Source organism: Arachis ipaensis, chromosome B3 (assembly GCF_059453495.1).
Source record: "Arachis ipaensis isolate K30076 ecotype BB chromosome B3, ASM5945349v1, whole genome shotgun sequence".
Taxonomy (NCBI): domain Eukaryota; kingdom Viridiplantae; phylum Streptophyta; class Magnoliopsida; order Fabales; family Fabaceae; genus Arachis; species Arachis ipaensis.
The window spans coordinates 2,174,171-2,195,734 of NC_142438.1; the positions used below are offsets into that span (position 1 = coordinate 2,174,171).

Below are 21,564 nucleotides of genomic sequence, written 5' to 3' on the forward strand. Positions count from 1 at the left end.
AAAAGTTGTAGTAAATATTTACATTAGTCTTTTAAACTTTATCGGTGAATTAGTCCTTTAAATTTCTATTGAATTAAATTATTAATTCCTAAATCTGTCTGAAAGATGTAAATTTTGGGGACATATCTAAAGATATATCGTGTATGATATTGAGGTTTTTTTTTTTTTTTTTTTTTTTGGTGAGCGCATGATATTGATTTTATTCAAAAGAAGAAGCGTACGCAACTTTTATTTATTTTGATGAATTGTGAAAATTACGTTGCTCGAAATCAAAGAAAAGTATCAGGAATCCAAAATATGTAAAGAGAAGCTAGTTTGAGATATAGGTTCCATATAGAATTAGGACTAGCAGATATCGCATGTAATTAATTACAATGGGAAACTTCTTCTTCAAGCTCGACAAGCACGCTCTCTTATTGATCTTCTATCTTGTTCTCTTTTATCTTGATCTTCCTCTTCCGGTCAACTCACAGCACCAAAGAAATTCTTCACATGCAGGTACTCATCATCATCATTCATCTTCAATTCCTCTTTAAAAATAACTACTTTATTTCTCTCGATTTTGCTTTCACTAATTTAACATATGAAAGATTCAGCTACCCACAACAAGATTCCTAAAAAATGTTACCGATTAAACAATCTTTAAATGATTTGAAAATACGATAAAAATAATCAATAAATATTATATTTTTTATAAATGACAAAAAATTTTTATATTTAATAAACTACTTATTTTTTAATTCGAATTTTGTGACAATATTAAATATTTAAAAGGTGCACAAAAAATTTAGAACAAAATTTGAAACTTTTTATTTTTAATATGATGAAAAGAATGGTGTATACCTGAATTATGGGGGTGTATGGTGATTTACTGGCGTATGATGGTTGTCCAAGAAAAATCGAACCGTCCGATTAGAGGTACTGAAAACTCTGGATCCAATTTGTGTACTGGGAAAAAACACTGGGTCCGATTTGTGTACTGGCAGAAAACCCTGAGTCCGATTTTAGAAAACATTGGGTCCGATTTGTACCCCTCTCTCTCTCCAATGAAATCGGACTCTCCGATTTGTGTACTTTTCACAGTTTTAAAAAACACAGAAAATTACAATGTTAAAGTATATCACCACTCCTACTTCCATAACAAAAAAAATTAGTCCAAAATTTGATCTCTAAATTTTTTTTTATTTAAAAAAATGTGGTTATTCATAATAATTTGCTTAAAAAAATTACTTAATATAAAATTACTAAATTTTAAAGATGAAAAGATATTATTTTTCTAATAATGATTACAAAAATTTGCATCAAAATTTAATTTTTAAAAGGTTTTTTTTAGAATATATATTTATTACTAGTTTTTTTTGTCAAATTTTTTAATCTTTCAAAGATTTATTTATCGTTAACATCTTTTAAAATTATTTTTGTCAGCGTGATAAATTTTCGAAAATTTTCGAGTATTATTTTAGTAGATTATTCTATTTTTAATTTGTGGGTAATCTAAACTTCATTCCCAACCAAACGGAAACTACTTCAAAATTTTTTAGTACTATTATTTACTAATTTGTTAAAACCGTACTAAATATATATTAAAATTAATTATTAGAAAGATAAAATATTTATTAAAAATAAATCTAATAACATATATAATAACTAATTCTAGTATATACGTAGTATTTTTAAATTTTCTATTCCCATTATTCTTTTGATAATTGTATATCTTTGTATGGGTCTTTAAATAAAAGTCCTTATTATTTTTTTTTTTATTTAAAACAAAAAACAGATGTGAAAGGAGAGTTCTGCACTTCTGCTTCATTACCCTACCTACATTATTCCCCTTTTATTAATTTCCTATGCCAGCAATATATATTCTTAACTTAAAGCATAGCAAAGATTTCTATTTTTCATATAAATAATTAAAAAAATGTAGATATTTATTATTGTTGTTGTTGTTGCAGTTTTCCTATTAAAAATTAACAATATAAGCCACAATAAATAAAAATTAAAGTCATGTTTGGTATGATAACATGTTACAGCTGATTCAGAAACAATAATAAAAGCAAGTGCAATAGTATCAGTGGATAGGAGGGGTGGCGGTGGCGGTCACGGAGGTGGCGGTCACGGAGGTGGCGGTCATGGAGTTGGCGGCCATTCCGGCAGTGATGGGCACGGGAGTAGCAAGGGAATGAATGGTGATCATAGTAATTTGCCCATTCCTTTATATGGCGCAGCTGCAGGTAGTGCTGGTTACCGCAACAACGACCATCATCATGGTACAAGTAATGGTATTTTGAATTCTGTTTATTTTTACCATTATTTTCTTTTGTTTATTCCAATTGTTACATTGTTCGAAATCTCAAAATTGCATATAAATTCTAATTAATTAAGTATGGCACACATCATCATTGAATGGTAGCGTAAGAGATGTAATTTTTAATAAGACGACCAGTTTTTGGTTGAGAAAGCTCTCACATTCATTGGGAGTAATTATTTTCTTGTTAGGGTTGTCCACCAACTACGACGTCAAAGAAAAAATTACTAAGATTTATTTATATTAAAGTTTTAAAATATTTATCTTATTTTTTTATTAGATACTAATATTATGGAAAAAATTTCAAATATCTTTAAGTAATTTTTAACCGTTAATCTTAATAACGGTTACACTATTATGATGTAATGATGTATTGTACCTCTCCTAGCGTTAGGTAGCAGCTACCACCTGTTGCTTGGACAAGCAATCTAAATAAAAGTCCCTTGTGTATGTTTTGTCAAATTTTTTTAAGAAAATTCTTCTAACATGAATAGACTGGTAAGGTGAGTGATGTTTTTATCATCTTAAATTAAGATAACAAAATTTATACATAAAATGCTTTGAATGCAACGAAAACCTTCACAAATGACTGAATGAGGTAACGTACATCGACTAAATGACTGGCATCTTTTTGAAGGATGTTGAAAAGAGTTAACCGAAGATATATGGGGGAAGTACAAGTACAACAAAGGCAATCACAACCAGCTTGATTCCATGGCCGATTCTTAACTGTTTAACCCATCCTTACAAATGGAGGCACCCTAAATGTACACGTTCCCTAATTATCCATAAACAGAGACCGTAGCCCAGAAGGAACTCTATTTCATGAACTCTAGAACTTTCTGAGTAATATCTTCAAGGAAGGAAACAAAGCCCATTACACTTGTAAGCCCACTTCCATCAACATCCTGCTCCTCAATTAGAAAGTTTTCGAAAACTGAGGCGTCATCCAGCCCTCCTCGAATAAAAATGAGCTTGGGAGTGATGCATCTCTCTTGCTTCAATTTGTTGATTGTAATCCTTAACAAACCTGACAATGTATTTTGCATAAGATTTAGGCAGAACAGGTATGACATACTTCTACCAACTAAACCCAAGATAGCAGAAGAAAAAGTAGAGAAGGCTTACAATCATGGGGTGGAGGAAAAGGAAGTGAGGGGTCTGCAGTGGAAGAATAAAACACCACCAGAATTGTGAATGCATCAAGGAAAAATATTGGACTGCCACTGGTAATCAGCGCGGCACGACTCAATGAATGGCGAGGATATGCTTGTTTATCTGGAGTAGCGAATGATGTCAACACTGGATAGACAGCACGATGAAGGGAACTCGGTTCAAGCACACTACAACACGAATGAAATTGAATCGTATAATCAAATTCTTGAGTAGAAGTTCAACCTAGAATACAACACTACCAATATGCTGCGAAAGCAGTGCAACATTATTAGATACTAATTTTAGAGCAGCTAACTCTGGTAAAGAACATACTCATTTTACTCGTAAAAATCAAGACAAGGAAAATAAATTTATAACTGTATAACGATTTGACCTAGTACAGTACAAAAAGGAAAAATAATGTCCTAAATGACCTATTTTCTAAATAACATGTACAACACACTGTTCTATGCTCATAATGCACTGGCTGTCATTTTATTTAATAAAGAAGAGAGTCAACTACCAAAAATGCCCTCCAAAAATTGATTCACCAATAAACAAACTCCCAAAAAATGAAAAGAGCAAAATACCCACAAAAAATCTTGAAAACGTGTGCCTTGACATAAAGTATATACTAAGGGAAGCTTACTTTATGTCAGGATACTTTTATCACATTTAAATATTTTAAAAGTTTTTTTGTCGTTTAAATCTTTCAGGATATTTTTGTTAGGTACTAAATGTTTAGTGGGTGTTTTTTGGTGGTTTACTCTAAAAAAAAAAACCAAGTGCTACGATTTAGATTCTTAGGTATACAATTCTATTTTCATTTCTTATAAAAGAAAGACGCCTTTCTTGTTTTTTGCACATAAATGGTTATATTTCTAATAAATATTAATAAAAGCTCATTTAGCTCTATGTTGGTCAGCTAATATGTCTAACCTCACCCAGCAAAAAATTGGCACAATTATTCAAAGTCCATTGTTCAAATAAATCTGAAGACCAATCACCTGAACAGGCATTGAAGATAGATGCGATAGTCGGGGTGAACACCTTCTTCGTGAAAACGGAGAAGAGGATTTCGAAGGAGAGCAAAAATTAGGCGAGGTAGAGGCTGAAGTTGAGGACACTGGGAGAATGCAACATCTATCTGAGATCTTATGGAAAGTCCACTATTGTACTGAACCAGTTTAAGAGCATCATTGTATTGAGCTATGAGGATCACTAGCCATTCTTGAAGCAGAACCCTTCCCTCCCGAACACCTTCATCCAAAGAGGCTAATATAACCTGCAGAATACCATATAATAAGTTGCCCAAGAAAACTATATTTTAGAAAGAAAATAGAAGACTCAAAAAATCAATCAAGAAAACAGAGAAAAGACCGGAGAAAAATATTACTATAATTCTATATATGTAGCAGGAGTTCATATATTTATAAAACACTAGAAAAAGCATAACATCCACAGAAGTAGCTCTGAAGTGTGAAGCACAAAAATAAACATCACACCAAAGGAAATAGATTAGATGATTTTGCAATTCACCTTATGAACAAGCAACGATAGCACAACTTCAGGATCACAGCTGTCATAAAGTTCATTAATGTTCTCAGCAACACCAAACTGCAACGTGCGGATCCTAAGCCGGCGTTTGAGAGAATGTATGGTTCTGTGTCATTAATCAACACAACAAATTAAGCACAAAAAGGCCTTGAATCATTCCGTAAATAATTTTGAGATGTTGGCAGAAAATGAGAATTTCGAACACAATTATCAAGAAATTGAGGGACTCAGGGTATGCCCAAACAATATCAATAAAGCAAATGGAACTAACATTTTAAATAAATTAGAAAAAAAATGCCCCATCCGAAATAGAAATCACAGGAAAAGAGAACAAGGAATATTCCCTAGGAAATATGTTGAAATGTTAACAAAAATAGACTTTTCAAGAATATTCCCTAAGAAGACGATGATGATGATGAAAAAGGTAAAGTCCTATGTTCAACTTATAATTTGTAGTTTGTGGAGATTAAATAAACGAGAGTTAAAGAAAGATGCCTTGGTAAGAAATCCCATGATCCATCTTCAACCAACAAATACTTAAGTTGAACAAAAGAAGAAAAGCTAGAAACTTGGAAGAACATTATTTGTGGCCATTGATGGCAAATAGAAAGTACTTGATACTTAATGACAACAAAGCTTTGCTCCATTAGATAGGCTTAGTGATAATGCATCAAACAGTGCCACAATATTTGTTGTGACATCTAATAGGACTCACTGCATCTAACATGGATAATATAGAAAAACACCCATACCATATATACCATAGGATAATGGGAGAAGATCCATATACAATTCATAAACATCTAATATCTCCTCTCTGTACCTATTTGTAGAAACTCCTGCTAAATTGGAAAGTTCCTTGGGAGGAACTACAACTGAGTACTGAAATGCAATTTGAATTGTAGGAACATCTGACTTGTTTCTGCAAAAAAGATAACATCGAATTGGATCAGAACAGGAAAAGTATCAAAGAAGAACTAAAGCTTAATTGCTAAAATATGACACAAAATTATAAGTTATTGAAATCACATAAGATAATAATGTTACTAAAGATTAAAATTTTCCAGCTACTTTTAGGTTCAAAATTTTCATCTTGCAGTCATAATATACCAACAAGAGTACTTTATACATCATCTAAACCCCTCCAATCAAAAAGAAAGCATCATTTTTCGCAAACAATCTTCATGTGCATGGCTAATCCATTTTTCCCCTTCAGTTACTCCTCTTCTTGGTCTAGTATCACCAGACAAGCTCTAGGGTTTCCTTATTCAGTAGCAATCTGAACCTATTGTCAATACTTAAATACGTGAAGGAAAAAAGGTGAAAATCACACGCACACTCACAAAGTCACAAAGATAGCATGTGTTGGTATGATGATGGTTTCGATTAATCAGATTGTCTTGGTTTACAAAGTTATTTTACTTCTTCAATATTCAACAACACCACCACCTTCTCCCACTAAGAGGAGTTGACTACTTCTACATGATAAAATTGAAGAAAAACAAAGTCATTGTTAAAGCTCTTCAAAGCACAAACTATGAAAAGGTACAGTCTTTCCATTAAGAGAAACTGCTACTTAAACAATCAGTAGTTTATGGACAAACTAATGAATTAGAAGACTAGACGTAGAATGGCCTCATAAAATTCTGAGTAAAAATAACACAGAAAAGTACAAGGCTTACATAACATTTTCACTTTTGAATGCACCTTAAGTAACTATACATTAGAAAAGGAAAAAGTATATTTTATACCCTTAGCGTTTGTATTTAAATTTCAACTTTATGCTTAAGTTTTATTTCATTTCAATTTTACACCAAATGTTTCATAACATTTCAATTTTAGGCTTCTGAAACAGGGCAGGCACAAAATTTTGACCAGCCTTTTTGAAACGTTCTGAAACATTTGGTGTAAAATTGAAACGAAATAAAAATTAACGGGTAAAATTGAAAAGGTTTGAAACATTTGGTGTAAAATTGAACAAAATAAAACTCAAAGGTAAAATTGAAATTTAATTCAAACGCTATGGGTATAAAGTATACTTTTCATGTACAAGCTTTCAAGCTAGTAAAAGTCAGACAATACTGTAACCAGTAATAGTTTATACCTTGAAAATCCAACATTGTTTTCAAACACAAAGTCATAAGCATATGTAGCATAAGAATCACAACATATGATGTGTTGAACATTTTCATACTGTGGATCCGGGAAGAAGTGACCATACTGCAATACAATATCACATTATTCTATAAATATATGCAAAAGATATGAAATATAAATCCATCCATTAGATCACACTTACAGAATTGCCAGGTTTAAATTCAGTTGAAGTTCTCAATCGAAGGACACAACCAAATGCATATGGCCGACTCAGCATTCGGTACCTGCAAGGAGAACAGATCACAATACAGTCACCACTTGATATATATATGTGAAAGCATGTTAAGAAATATCATTAATAGTTGGGGGATACTTGCAACAGTTCTTCAACTGCGTTTAATTTTTTATATTTGAGTTCAAAATTTATTACTTAAGTGAGTTTCCGGGTTGCCAAATTAATTAACCATTTTGAAAAAGAAACAGCTAAAGCAATAAACATATATTTCAATGTTATTAACATACAATTAGCTCTATAGTCAATTTAAATCTAATTTGACTAAGAAGAAAGTTGTCACAATATCACCGATTTTAGACTGTATTGTGGACACAGGAAAATAGTCAACAGCCAATACTGAACACCTATCTCCTACAGATATAAATCAGGCAACTGCAATGGTTTTACCCATAAAGCATGTCTTGGAAAGTTATGAAATGAGACTTACATGTCCTGAGGCAAAGTTGAATCCTCAGTACTTGTATACAAAAATAAGGAACCACCACTTTCAATACTCAGAAATTTCAGGGAAGCCAAATCTGTGTACTCATTTGTTACCGCAAATATGTCCACACAGACACCTGCTTGAACAGCAACAGCAGCCTGTAATATGTCAACTTTTTCACTTCTAAAAACATGAAAGGTAAAAGTAAAAAAATAACATAAGTTAAATACCAGATCTTTATAAAATGGTGTCTGCTCTGGGAGTAAAGCACGATCTGCATCCTCTCCTTTGCTTGCATACTGCTCACCATACCGTCTTGTATCCAACAGTCCAGCTCCATAATCAGGGGGACCAGACAAGAAAGCAAAGATTCTAGCTGCAGTACTCAATGGAAATAACATCTGCTTGAAGCTTAAGCATGCAAAATTGACATTAAAGAAATCAAACATCAACCTTGTAAACAGCATCTGAGTTTTGTAGTTAAAATCATTCAAACCTAAAGCAAACGTGTTTCCATATTCGGATCCAAGGTAATTGCAGAGGGCTTCCATTGCCACCCCAAAACCGCGCCCACCTATCAGAACACCATCCAGTGATTGACCAGCTGCCGTGGTTCTCTCCCATGAAGTCGTAGGTCTTAGTGTTTCAAGCGCAGATGCAATATGGTCCTTACAGGTGTCCACCTGAAAAAAAAGGCTTTTAGGTCGAACAGAATTTCCCATATAAAGTGATCTTTTGTGCTTCAACGTGAAAACAGTAATCCTAAAAAAATTGCATATGGTTAACATACAGGAGCCAGAAACTGTAACAAAGGCATGACATCATCAAGCCCAATTGGTAAAGTTCCCTCTGCATCAGGAGGGATGAACACATTTTTTACAACAGGAATAGGACCTTGAATATCATACAATCCTAGTTTGTGGCTGAAGGTAGCAAGCCCAAAAAGTGAACCAGGAGCAAGAGCTGTAGTAGAACACATGGAAAAGAAAATTAAAAGAAACCATAAAAAAATTACCATATACAAAGAACTGTTTAGTTGGATTAACATATTACCTTCCAAAGCTGCCAGCAGTGCACTTTTAGTCAGCTCCAAAAACTCCTCTGAAGCTGCAGTAAAACCCAGAATATTTTCCAAGTTATAAATAACAATATCAAGAAGATTCATCTGCATATTAGTAAATAATCAAAAAACAAGTGTAACAATAACAACAAGGCTTTGTTCCACAGGGTTAAATCCATTATATGGATCCAACATTATATTGTAAACCATGTCTATTCAAACCATTAAAATTAAAATATTTGTAGTGGTCTCGTCTCTAGTGCTTCTTAGTCTCCTTCTAATTCTATCAATAGGGTTAACTCAGTATAATTGACTCTCCTATAATTGACTCTCCTTAGTATATGGATCTTTAAAGAAAAAAAGTATATAATCGAGAGTATCAAAGGGAAGCTTTCTGGACTTGATAGCATGATCACAGCATCCTTCTACATAGAATCAAATGTCAGGGCAAAAGTAACTAAGTGAGAGAAAGCAAAAGGAGGAAATGATCAAATAATTGCAATTACTGCTGTGATGGAATTTTCGTTCACATTCGACAGAAGTAAGGCCACAAATCACTGGTTGATCACAGTTCACAGTTTGAAATGCTATATCAGTATAACTAGTAGCAAATTTGTCTTGAACAACCAGGGAAGCATTGTACACAACCGTTACCAATTTGCCATAATTCACATCTAGACTCATAAATGTCATGTCATTCCAAACCATGGTCTCCCTTCAGCCTCGACCCTTAAGGAAGCAAAGGCAGAAACTGGAACCAAGTTCACAAATGCGCCAAATAATCATTGGGGGAATTCATTTCTTGCACCCAAAAGCAGCTGCAGCATGAATGAACTTCACACAGACCTCTCTCACACACGTCAAAAACAATGAACCAGCTAAAAGGAAACGCAAAAGTTGCATTCCAAAAAACAAAATGATCTCTCTTTCTCTCTTTCTCACTGCGAAACCCCTAACTGACTAACCTCACCGAACTAAGGAAATTATGTGTGTGTGTGTGAGAGAGAGAGAGAGAAAGAGAACGAGGGAGAGAAGAAAGGAGGAAGAATTGTTCAGTTCAAACAGATAAATCTTACAGGACAAGTCAACGGCAGCAACATAGACAGGACGGGCTTGCATTGCCGCTTCCTCCGACGATCCATCTAAGCCAATTCAAATTAAAAAAGAAGTCATAATAACAAAAGACAGAAAATGGATAGGAAACCTGTACAACTTCAGTTGAAGAAGCAAAGCATCGATTCAAGGGAATTACCTAATGGCAACTCAAGATCTACGAAGGAAGAGCACATCTCGGCGCAGGACTTGGGGAGTGAGTAGCGCTCGACAGCGGCGGAGGAGAGGCCATTGAGGGTGCCGCAGAGAGAACATGACCACGCCCACTGCTCCAGCTCGCAGTACGTGTTGAAGTACGCCCAACAGTTCTCGCACCGAGGTAGGATGTCGCCGCCCGATCCGAACGCCGGAGAATTGCCGTTCTCGTCGACGGCGGCGAATGGCGTCACGGTGACTCCCCAGAGGAGGCCAGATCCTTCGCGTGCGTCTGTGTCGACGGGGAATCGCGAGACTGTGGCTCTCACCGCCATGGTCGTCGAGGATGGAGCGAGTTCGAACTGTGTTGACACGGATTCGAGTGACCGAGTTCGAAACAGTAGTAGGTGAGTGTCTGAGTGATGTGTGCGTCACTACCCGCGTTTAGTGTTTGGGATTTTCGCTTTGGGTTGCTTGTGCCTGCGGTTGCGGCCGATGTAACTAGTCGTGTGAATGTCTCGATGAATTGGAATAAAAATACATTTTTTTTAGAGACCTGCTACACATACAAGTTTTTTTGGCATATAAGTTTATACAAATTAATCTTAATTCAATAAAATTCACTTTTATAATGCAAGAAAGAAAAGAAAGAGTTTGAATTATACAAAATTTATCAATATACATACACCAAAAATTTTTAAACAATACAATATAAATGACTTGTATGAACTTGTATGTATAAATAACTTGTATGTGAAGAATAATTTTTTTTTAGAGTGAATACCTACATTTATTTTTAAGGAGTGCGAAGTTCCTAATAAAAAAAATATTTATTTATTTTGGTTTGTAAAAAATTTTGGACAACACTAATTTTTAATTAAAATTAATTATTTAATTAGTTTCTAACAATTAATTCTATCAATTACTTAGATCTTTTATTCTGTCAATTTTAATATGAGATAAAATAATTCCTAATTTTTATCATATCTCGCATAACCCTAACATTCATATTCTCATTCTTCGCCTTCATGGTCTTCTTTTCTATTTTTTCTTTCCTCCTCTTTAACTCCAAGATCAAATCATGGTTTAACTGCCACGTGTGTCGTACCTACCTCAACATGTCATAAACCACGCACTTCCTAAATTTTTGTGATTGGTACACCCACCTACTTTGCACTTCACTCACTAGAAACATCCACCTCCACGTCCTCGATAAAAACATCACATCCAACCTCCCGATAACGTCCACCACATCGTTAAGACCAAGTTCTACAACTACCCCAACAGCACGTCTTTCTCTATTTTTCGTCAAGCAATATAGATTGTTAGACATTAGATATCATGAGAAAAATTCTCCTTTTATATCATGAGAAAATTCTCCTTTGATATCATATGCAAATTCTCATTTGAAATGGACCTTGAGTGCTTCATTCCTTCTCTTTCGGAGTCCAACATGGAAGACGGCGTCAGCCTCGCATCTAAGCTATCAGTACAACGAGCAATGTCGCTGTCACCGCTCATATGAAAACTGAAGCGATTATTGAATATTGGTTCGGAGAAGAAGGTGAAGGAAGCGATCGGAGTGGTAGACAATGTGGCCATGGAGATGATAAGACAGAGGATGAGGGAGATGGTGACGACGACGGATCTTAACAAATCGGATTTGCTGTCTAGATTCACGGGATCCATCAAAGACGGTAAGTACTCAAGAAACATAGTCATTAGTTTCCTGAGTATAAATTGGTTGAAAACAAGTTGAAGATTTGTCTTCTTGTGAATAATGAAGTTGCAGTATTAGACTGTTAGGGTTATACGAGATATGATAGAAATTGGGGGAGAACAATGTTATTTCCGAACAGAGAGTCAATAACCATTTTATTTTCTGTTAGAGTTGTCAAAGACTATTTTGTCCTCCGTCAGAGTTGATGAAGTAAAGGACCTAAGTGACTGACGAAGTTAATTGTTAGGAACCAATCGAATAATTAATTTTAGTTGAGACTAAAGTGTTTAGTCCGAAATTCATTGAGAACCAAAATAGATAAATACTCTAAAAAAAATATTCATTTAAGTTTTTAATATTTAATTTTGTAAAATTGGTTAATTTTTTATCAATGATTTTTTTCAGGACATACTTATATGATACGTTAATCAATAATATATTTTTTATTTAATTTTTATAAGTAAAAATAATTTAAAATTTACTAATATTTTTTAATTATACATAATAAATTTAGTCAATGTATTTAAAAAAATAATAACAAAATAACTATACGGTCTTGACAATTATTTTTAAAAGACAATGAAATTCTATAAAAAAAAAAAATTTCAGTTCTAGTTGGCTCTTAACAGATAAATCAACAATTTAATATGCGTGTAGATTAATTCTGTTAATACATAAAAAATATTAGTAGAACCAGTCTCAAAAAATAAATATCAAAGGCTGTAAAGAGTATTTTTTTTATTGAGGATCTCATTATTTTTCTAGATAACTGTCAAGGACATTTTAATTTTTTTTTCCTTTCTTTTTTGTTGAGTATGGAGACTATTTTTTTAAAAATGAAAAAATATTGGGTTTTTTTTAATATGAATATTAATTTTTTTTTTAACTTTCATTAATAAATTTGAAGGTGAGATTTGAGGGATAATAAAAATTAAAATTGTTAAAAAAAATTTATCTTTAAATTTTATGAAGACAACAATATTAAAATTTAATGGAACACAAATTACATGGTTTGATTTGTGTTAAAATTTAAAGAAACGCAAATTTAAGAGTCAAATTTACATATTTAAAAAGTCGAAATTATAAATTTAAGGGTTAAATTTGTATATCCCAAATCTAACTATCTGATCGATACCGATTTTATATTACGGTAAAACATATCAAATCCCAATAAAACTCAAAAATATTATTATTAGCGGCCCAATATTAACATTAAAAAGCAGGATATAGATACACGTAGATGAATTTTATTTATTCTTTGAATAAATAATAGAGACAAAAATATGTTTAAATAATTTTAAATAATTTGATACACTTAAAAAAATATTTTAGAAAAATAAAAACTTTTTAAATAATCTTTGACAACAAGCTATTTTAAAATTTGTAAATATATTTTTATTTTCTCTATTACTATAGCCAATAAATAACTTGTGAACGAGATCTTCATTTGAACATTTTTTACATTTTCACAGCTTACACTAATAATTCTTAAAGAATATCTTTTGATTACGACTTTAACTAATCAAATATTGCACTCTATAAATATTAACTGACTAAGCAAATAGACTGAAATTTAGATTTCGAAGTTGGTGTTAATTTCTTCTAATATTTTTAATAAATATGTCTTAGGATTTAGAAAGATTAAAATAAATTGTTTTGGCAGATGCTTCAAGTTAGATGATCATAAATTTTGTTAGATTTGAATAATTTCTGGTTAGATTATAATATTTTAGTAATATAGTTTACTTATTTCAATAAGAGGAGTGTTAAGGGTCAGTAATTTTTGTGATTTGTAGTCATCAAATAGCTATTAATGATGATTTTAATGGTATGAAATTGGTGTGAAATTTCGGTTCACTTTTTTTTGTTGGTTACATACCAGCTAGAATTTGATAAAATTGCTGATTCAGTATACTTTTCCTTTCAATAATATGCTCCTATCATTTATTAGGGAGGTAAGGTCTGATTATGCTACATAATTTAAGAATCTTGTCTTTGGCAATTCTCATATATGATATATCTGTATTTGTTGAGTGGTGAAAGTTTGAGACTCATGCTTTTCACTTACCGTGCAGTGAATATGCCATCATACCACAAGAATGACATGTCATCTCGGTAACAAATAGGTGTAAGGTCTCCCAAAGTTACGTCTATGCAGATAAAAATTTACTAACATCTAAAATACTCATAAAAACAAAATACCAACATCTAAAATAATTTATCATGAAGTAAAAGCTCTAAAACACATGCTGGAAACCTAGAAAGTGTGATTCTATAAATTTACCAACATTCAGTATTTTTTCTAAGTGCCACACAAAAATTCCACAAATAATTTGATGAGGATTATTTAACATTAATGATATTTTAGCTGACCAGACTCTACATTTATATACGCTGTATTTTTTTTAATACTATAATTCTTCACTGCAATATGAACAATTTTTTTACTCCCAAATCTGTGGCAACATAGAATTTGACACCACCATTTATATTATAATCATCACAACCTCTAATGTTAAAAAAATCATCATCATCCATTACATCAAGATGTAAAGTGTGATCATGACTAAAAACAGTTGATACATCTGAAATAGACAACTGTGTTAATAGTAGAAATCAAGCCTTTTCACCAATTAAGATCTTTGCACAAACTCATCAGAAACATCACTGTTGCTAGATGATTCACTTGCAGCAACATAATCTTCATCCGAATAAAGTTTTTCGTCTACATAATCAACCGATGCTGCGTACTATAATGTAGGAGTGGTTAGTAATAGAAGATGTAGAAAACCTATCTCAGCCTCTAATATTGCGAATCTTAGCATACAATTCCATCACTTGTTAAGTCGTAAATCTTTCTATGTACATCAAACATTATTCGCATATGTTCATTGCATCTAATCTAAAATATGTGATAATAGAATTGTTGGTTCTTCTAATACCGACAAAAATCTGTATCCAATATTGTGAATCTCCTTAAGACCAATTGTCCACGTATTCATCCATTTAAAATTTTTCAAAATAGCCAAAAAGTTCACACAGCATGTGCGTATAAATACAGGAGAAGTATATCCAAATACATCTCCATATTCACCATTTCTTATGCCACTATTTGGATAAACACTAAAAAAAATAAGCTCACCCATCACCACTAGTCATTTGTAAGTAAAGCTAAGAATAAGAGAAGAGTTTGAATCGATTAATTATTTCATTATTTGTAATAGTGTGCAGGGAATGGGTTTCCTACTATAAATGAAAAACTTTTGAATACTATATCATTTACAGAATACTCGAGAAAAAAAAATTATATATCCTAAATTGTAAATGATTTTTTTTGTGAAATACACATATCATATTTGTAAACAAGATTTTTTTTAATTAATTTATTATACATATATTTTTACAATATATATATATATATATATATATATATATATATATATATATATATTACTCGCATTATAAATTGGGTATATAATAATCCACAAAAAATGTAAATATTTTTTAGATTATATATATTTTTTATAAATAAAATATTTATTTTATTTTAAAATTCTTAATTCTTTAATTAAAAAAAACAAGGAAGAGCATTATTAAAATTTAAAAGACAAAAACCCATCTCCGTTCTTTCTACTTCATCATTCTCTCCGATAAAACAATCCAATCTATGGACAAAAAGGTCAAGTGGAGCTGGACCTCCGCCCTTATCGGAGCGGCATCAGCGGTGGCAGCCACGGCGGTGCTCTCAGCGAAGCCCAAGGACCCCACCTTCCACCTTATCTCCATCAACTTCACATCTTTCAAGCTCAACCTTCCAACCATCCTCGATGCAGAACTAGTCCTCACAGTCCATGTCACCAACCCCAACATCGCACCCATTCACTACTCCTCCACCGCCATGTCCATATTCTACCAGGGATCCCTCCTCGGCTCGGCCGCTGTAGCTGCCGGCTCCCAGCCCCCACGCTCCTGCCAGCTCCTCCGCCTCCCTGCGCGCCTCCGCGGCCTGGAGCTCGCCCAGCACGCCAAGTGCTTTGTCGCTGACGTGGCCAGGCGGGAGATGGTGCTTGACGCCGCCGTGGATATCAGCGGCACCGCCAGGGTGCTTTGGTGGGACCACAATTTTAAGGTGCACGTTGACAGCCACGTTACCGTCGATCCTGTGTTCCTTGATGTCATTGATCAGGAAAATACTTCGGAACTTGAACTTTTTGCCGCTTAATTAGTGAAACTGAATAATGAGCCAGTAATCAGTGATGGAATTTGGGAATGTACTCCAAACAATGGAGAGGAAAATTGTTATTTTTGGGAATTGGTGATAATCAAAGCTTTCAATCGTTTTATTTTTTCTTCCATTTTAGTTTTTTTTTTTTAAATTCACTTTAGCCTATTTTGATATTAATTCTTCTTTTCGTTCAATATCAACTAGTTGACTAGTTCCAACTCTAGTTTTAACTGTGAATGTGATAAATAAGATTATTGTTGTCTTGTTGAAGGCGTATAGGGTTGCCATGTATAGTTGTATACACTATACAGTGTAATTGTGTAACAGTGGCATTAGTGCAGAGAAGCAAACTGTAGCGTTATTAGCTTTTATTAAAGTTTTAAACTCTTGAACTGGTTTTTAAAATTGAATCAGTGTAAAACAAACAGGCAACAGCTATTGAGGGTACAATAAAGTGACAAACCCCTAAAACTGGGTTCATAAAAACGAGAAGAGTAGAGTGACAAATAAACTCCTGAAAATTTTATACTTCGAATATATTAGTTTTTAAAGAAAAAAATATTAATAAAGTCTTCTAAGATTGGACACATTATCTTTAAATTAATCTTTATGATTAAGGTAGAAGGTCTAAATTTAAACTAATTTATCCATGTTTGTTATCTTAAAAAAATTTATTAGTATTTTTTTAAGGACTAATATATCTGAAATGTAAATATTTAGAAATTAAAATTGTTAAAATAAAATAATCAAATTCATAATAAACAAATAAGCAAATTTGTTTATAATAGTATAAAATAATAAAAATATTTGGTATTAAATATTTTTATCGCATTTTAAAATGTTTCGAAAATATTTTTGTCATTGATAAGAATGTGAAATACTTTAGGCTACGTTTGTTTGCTTAGACATGGATACTGGTACATAAACACAGTGATATACATTTATTGTTGTTTGCTTATACACGAATTTTGAATGGACACGGTGGTACATAGAAACATCCAAAATACATAGTTTCAACGTCTCTCCTTAAAGTTGAGACATTGAGACACAACTTTTTTCATTTTTATCTCTAGTTAATTTCAAAAATTCCAGCCTTATCCCTACCTCAACCCTATTCTAACCCCTTTCTCTACTCCCTCTTCCTTTTCCGTCAGTCTTCTACCTCTCTCCAAATTTTTCTCCTCTGCCATAGATTCTGTCACCACCGCCATGGCTCCCTCCTACGACGGTCCTCTCTTTCTCTCTCTCCATTGCTGCACTCTTCTTTGTTGCGTTCTTAAATTTGTGTCTCATCCGCACTCTTCTGTTGTCGCCTTTCTTGGATCTGCGCTACCTCTACATCACTGCTGCCACTCGTCCAGATCTGTTACCCTCGCCGTCCATCCCTCCCGACACAAAGTCACAGCACCGTCCAATCCCCTCGACAAAGCAAGTCAGTGTCGCCATCCAACACTCGTGACCCAGAAAATTGCAGCACCCTCCTCTGCTCCTTCTCTCGCCGTCTCCTTCATCTCTTTCATTCTCCTGTGATTGTTTTTAATTTTGGTTATGATTACTGTGATTATTGTCTCTGTCTTCTCTATCTTTTTCTTTTTATTTTGTTGAGATAAATAGTGATTATTAAAAAAATGATCAATGTTTGTTTGGTAATTATAAATGATGATGAAGATGATAATTCTGATAGTGATAGTGATGATGGTAGTAGATGGTGATGGTGGCTGTAGATGGTGGTAGTTGTAGATACAATGGTGTTATTGGTGAAGATAAATTTGTCATTTTGATAAATTTGTGTATACAGTGTATTGTTATATATAATGTTGCTAAACAAGATAAAAATTTTGTATATGTTCATGTTTATATGCTGTCATATCTTTGTGTCTTTGTCCATTGTTGGTTAAGATAACAAACAAACGAAATCTTAGTTAACGTGTTGTTTAAAAATCTGGAGCGATATTAATTAGTAATTTGTCCAGATAAAGTAATTTATAAAAATCAAGCTATATAGATATGAGAGGCTCCATTTTTTATATATTGGAATAAGGTGTGTGATTTGTATGGATATGGCATTGTCATTTCTGTGTGTTTTACGAACGTATGAGGATTTTTATTTGAGTTGACCAAGATACCCCTTCCTTTCTTGTATGTTTTCCGACATTATCTCTCCTTTTTTTGCAAAATAACCAAATCGCCCCGTGCATTGGGCCTATTTTTCTCCTCTAGCCAAACAGATCAAGCGATTTCGGTTGGTGATATTTTTGTCCTATAATTCAGAAATACACAAAATTGGGTTATTCTTGGGTATTTCATCAAATTCAAACCTATATTAAAATTGCACCATAAGGTCACGAGTTTTTTAATTTTGATATGGAGTGATTGTTGGTGTATAGCATGGTTATGGAGGTATATGGTGTTTCACCGGGCTGTGATGGCTGTGCAGAACAAATCGAACGGACCGATGGGGGAAACTGTAATCGGACGGTACACAAATCGAACCGTCCGATTTGCGTATTGCTTCCACATGGCGCGCATGCAGCTGCTTCCCTGGTTGGCTTCGTTGCATCTATACCCATTCGAGTGTCTTCCCCTTCCCAACAGCCATCACTTTCACTCTCATATCCCTCTCTGCTTACTCCCCAACCCCACAACCTTCTTCATTTTTTACCATTGCTGGACCACAAAACAGCTTAAAAAAATTACATACAATGCCAAGAAGACAAAAAATTAAAAGAAGTGAATCAGTCAGAATTCATATTGTTAATTATCTTAGACATCTAAATTATGTAAGTTTTTATTTTTTAATATTTTTATTTAATAAAAATAATAGTGATAATATTAGATTTTAGTAGCAATATATATTATAATAGCACTAAGTAGAGATTAGTCATGTATGTATGATATTATTACTGTTAGGTGTTAGAAATAGAGATTAAAGTAGAATTAGTTAGTTTTTATGAAGTCTGTGAATAATGTTGATTAATAGTATGTTAGATTTTGATTTGGAATGAAATTTATGATTATTAATTAATATGTTTTGAAATGAATGAGGCTAACCGATTGATAAAATATGTAGATATCATTATTATTATTATTATTCGTTGGAATGAAATTTTAATTAACATATTTTTGTTTTAATTGTATTGTATTAGAAATAGAAATATGAATTTAGGATAGTTTAAGTTAAGTAAAAAAAATGTCAATTTAATAAATTTTTTATGATTATTAATAATTGAATTTAACATAATTTAGTACAATTTAGACAATAAATTAGTAAACATTAAACCTAAAATATAAAGTTAGTATGTTGTTTTATGAATAATAATAATAATAATAATAATAATAATAATAATAATAATAATAATAATAATGATGATGATGATGATGTTATAGGTTAAAAGAAGAAAAAAAAAAATATATATATATATATATATATATATATATATATATATATATTAGTTCTATGAATAATTTATCATTACTAAAATTATTCTGGTTATTTAGTTAAGGTTAATTAATTTTTGTTATAAGGTAATAAATATGAATGTAGGATTTTTGTATAACAGATTTACTATATATGTTTGAAATACAATTATACTGGTAGTTATAATGGACATGTAAGGATAATTATATTATTGTTAATATAATTATATTATACTGGTAGTTATAAAGGAAATGTGATATTGTAGGGTTCACGGATGTTGATATATGACCACTTAAAGCCGCCGGATCCGTACAACCAAATTGTTGAAGGGCATTTACGGGAGACTGGTTTTTATCATGTTTCCTAGATTGGAGTCATCCAATGTCAGTCAGCAATGATTAATGCTCTAATCGAGAGATGGCGGCCTGAGACTCACACATTTCATTTTTCGGTTGGTGAGTGTGCTTTGACGTTGGATGATGTGGCGATAATTCTTGATCTGCCGACAAATGGTCATATGACCCGATTGGTATCCACCATCAAATGCCAAAGTATACTGCATATGGAATCCAGTCAAGCCAGTTGGTGTAAGCCTCACCCCGTTTGCGTATGATAAAAAACATATGAACAACTATGAACAACATTCTATTCAATCGTAATTACAATAACAATAGAGTTTATTTTATTCAAACTTACCAATATTGACGATAAGCTTCTGCAAGCAAGGTACCTTGAACTTCCTCAAGAAGCTCGACTCAATATGGCGGATACAAAATATATGGAAAGCTCTAAGAGGAGACCAAGCCCCATTACTACGAGCAATAGCTAACCTGATAGAATCGTGTCGATCAGAGATAAGTCCTACACCATCACATGTCACCACATGTTGACGCAAATTACTTAGAAAAAAGTACCATGCGTTATAAGTCTCTCCCTCCATTATGGCAAATGTAATAGGCATGATATTGTTATTGCTATTTTGTGAGACTGCAACCAACAAACAACCCTTGTATTTTTCATATAAATGAGTCCCGTCCACCTGGACTACCGACTTGCAGTGTCTGAAGGCCTTAATATAAGGGTAATAACTCCAGAAGACTCGATGTAGTACACGGATATCAAGAACCAAATCATCTCCCTGGTACGCAGGCATTGTTTCAAAGTGAAACATTGCTGACGGCTCCTTGTGACACATGGCCTCAAACTATATGGGCAAAGCTTCGTACGATGCTTCCCAACCTCCAAAAATTGACTCCACCGCCTTCTGCTTTGCTAACCATACTTTGCGATAACGGATAGTGTAGTTAAACTTCGACTGTACTTTCGCAATTACTGATTTCACCTTTATAAGATGGGTCAACCTCTACCAACAGCATAATTGCTTCTGCAATTGTCTTGGAATCCAGTTTCGAATGGTCTTGAAAAATAGTAGATCTAGTACAAGTGTGACTACCATTGTACTTCCGTATCTCCCAGTATTACTTCTTCTATATTTTGGTAACGCTGATCAGCCAATCACAACATGCGCCATATTGTGTACATTTAGCATAGAATGTTGTCGATTCCGACTTATACACTCGATAGTCTACACCTCTACGGATGGTATAATCTTTCATTGCCTTGATTATTGCCTCCCTCGAACTGAATTCCATTCCCACCGTAAATTCACCATCCACCACAGCAGGAAGCTCTGATACAATCACACTGCATGATATATATTTTCATAAATAATCATTAAATATATATCATAACAATTAAAATCTCTCTATACATTATAGCTAATAAATTATAAATTATTTATTATGTATACAGTAATAAATCATTTATTATATACACAATTGATAAATACACTTTAATAAATATAATTATAATAGTCTATATTTTAGCTATTTTATCTACACAAAGACCTAGTAAATATAATCCATAATAAATAACTATTAACTAATAAAGTAATCAAATGCTATGATCACAAATTATAATCCACATATAACATATATTACTCATCTGACCTTATTGATCTACAACTTCAAACTATCACACAGCGATAATTCTTTACATAC

The 21,564-nt window shown here is 32.8% G+C and overlaps 3 protein-coding genes across 3 annotated transcripts; 2 read left to right on the plus strand and 1 right to left on the minus strand.

Moving 5' to 3' along the window:
• The first annotated feature begins 356 nt into the window (after positions 1–356).
• Positions 357–2,504, plus strand: LOC107634134 (uncharacterized). The gene is made up of 2 exons (XM_016337709.3): positions 357–498; positions 2,031–2,504. The coding sequence occupies exons 1-2, from the start codon at positions 375–377 to the stop codon at positions 2,375–2,377; spliced, it is 471 nt and encodes a 156-aa protein (XP_016193195.1). The 5' UTR covers positions 357–374; the 3' UTR covers positions 2,378–2,504.
• Positions 2,505–2,798: 294 nt separating this feature from the next.
• LOC107629337 (sec23/sec24 transport family protein) lies at positions 2,799–10,686 on the minus strand. The gene is made up of 14 exons (XM_016332105.3): positions 10,146–10,686; positions 9,970–10,035; positions 8,887–8,940; positions 8,624–8,796; positions 8,330–8,516; positions 8,064–8,209; positions 7,837–7,991; positions 7,317–7,398; positions 7,122–7,237; positions 5,841–5,939; positions 5,000–5,123; positions 4,468–4,745; positions 3,434–3,648; positions 2,799–3,335 (listed from the first exon to the last, which is right to left on the minus strand). Exons 1-14 carry the CDS (start codon positions 10,474–10,476, stop codon positions 3,124–3,126), a joined length of 2,238 nt encoding a protein of 745 aa, XP_016187591.1. The 5' UTR covers positions 10,477–10,686; the 3' UTR covers positions 2,799–3,123.
• Positions 10,687–15,488: 4,802 nt separating this feature from the next.
• Positions 15,489–16,214, plus strand: LOC107634132 (Late embryogenesis abundant (LEA) hydroxyproline-rich glycoprotein family). Its single transcript, XM_016337708.3, has one exon. It carries the CDS (start codon positions 15,529–15,531, stop codon positions 16,081–16,083), a length of 555 nt encoding a protein of 184 aa, XP_016193194.3. The 5' UTR covers positions 15,489–15,528; the 3' UTR covers positions 16,084–16,214.
• Positions 16,215–21,564: the final 5,350 nt, after the last annotated feature.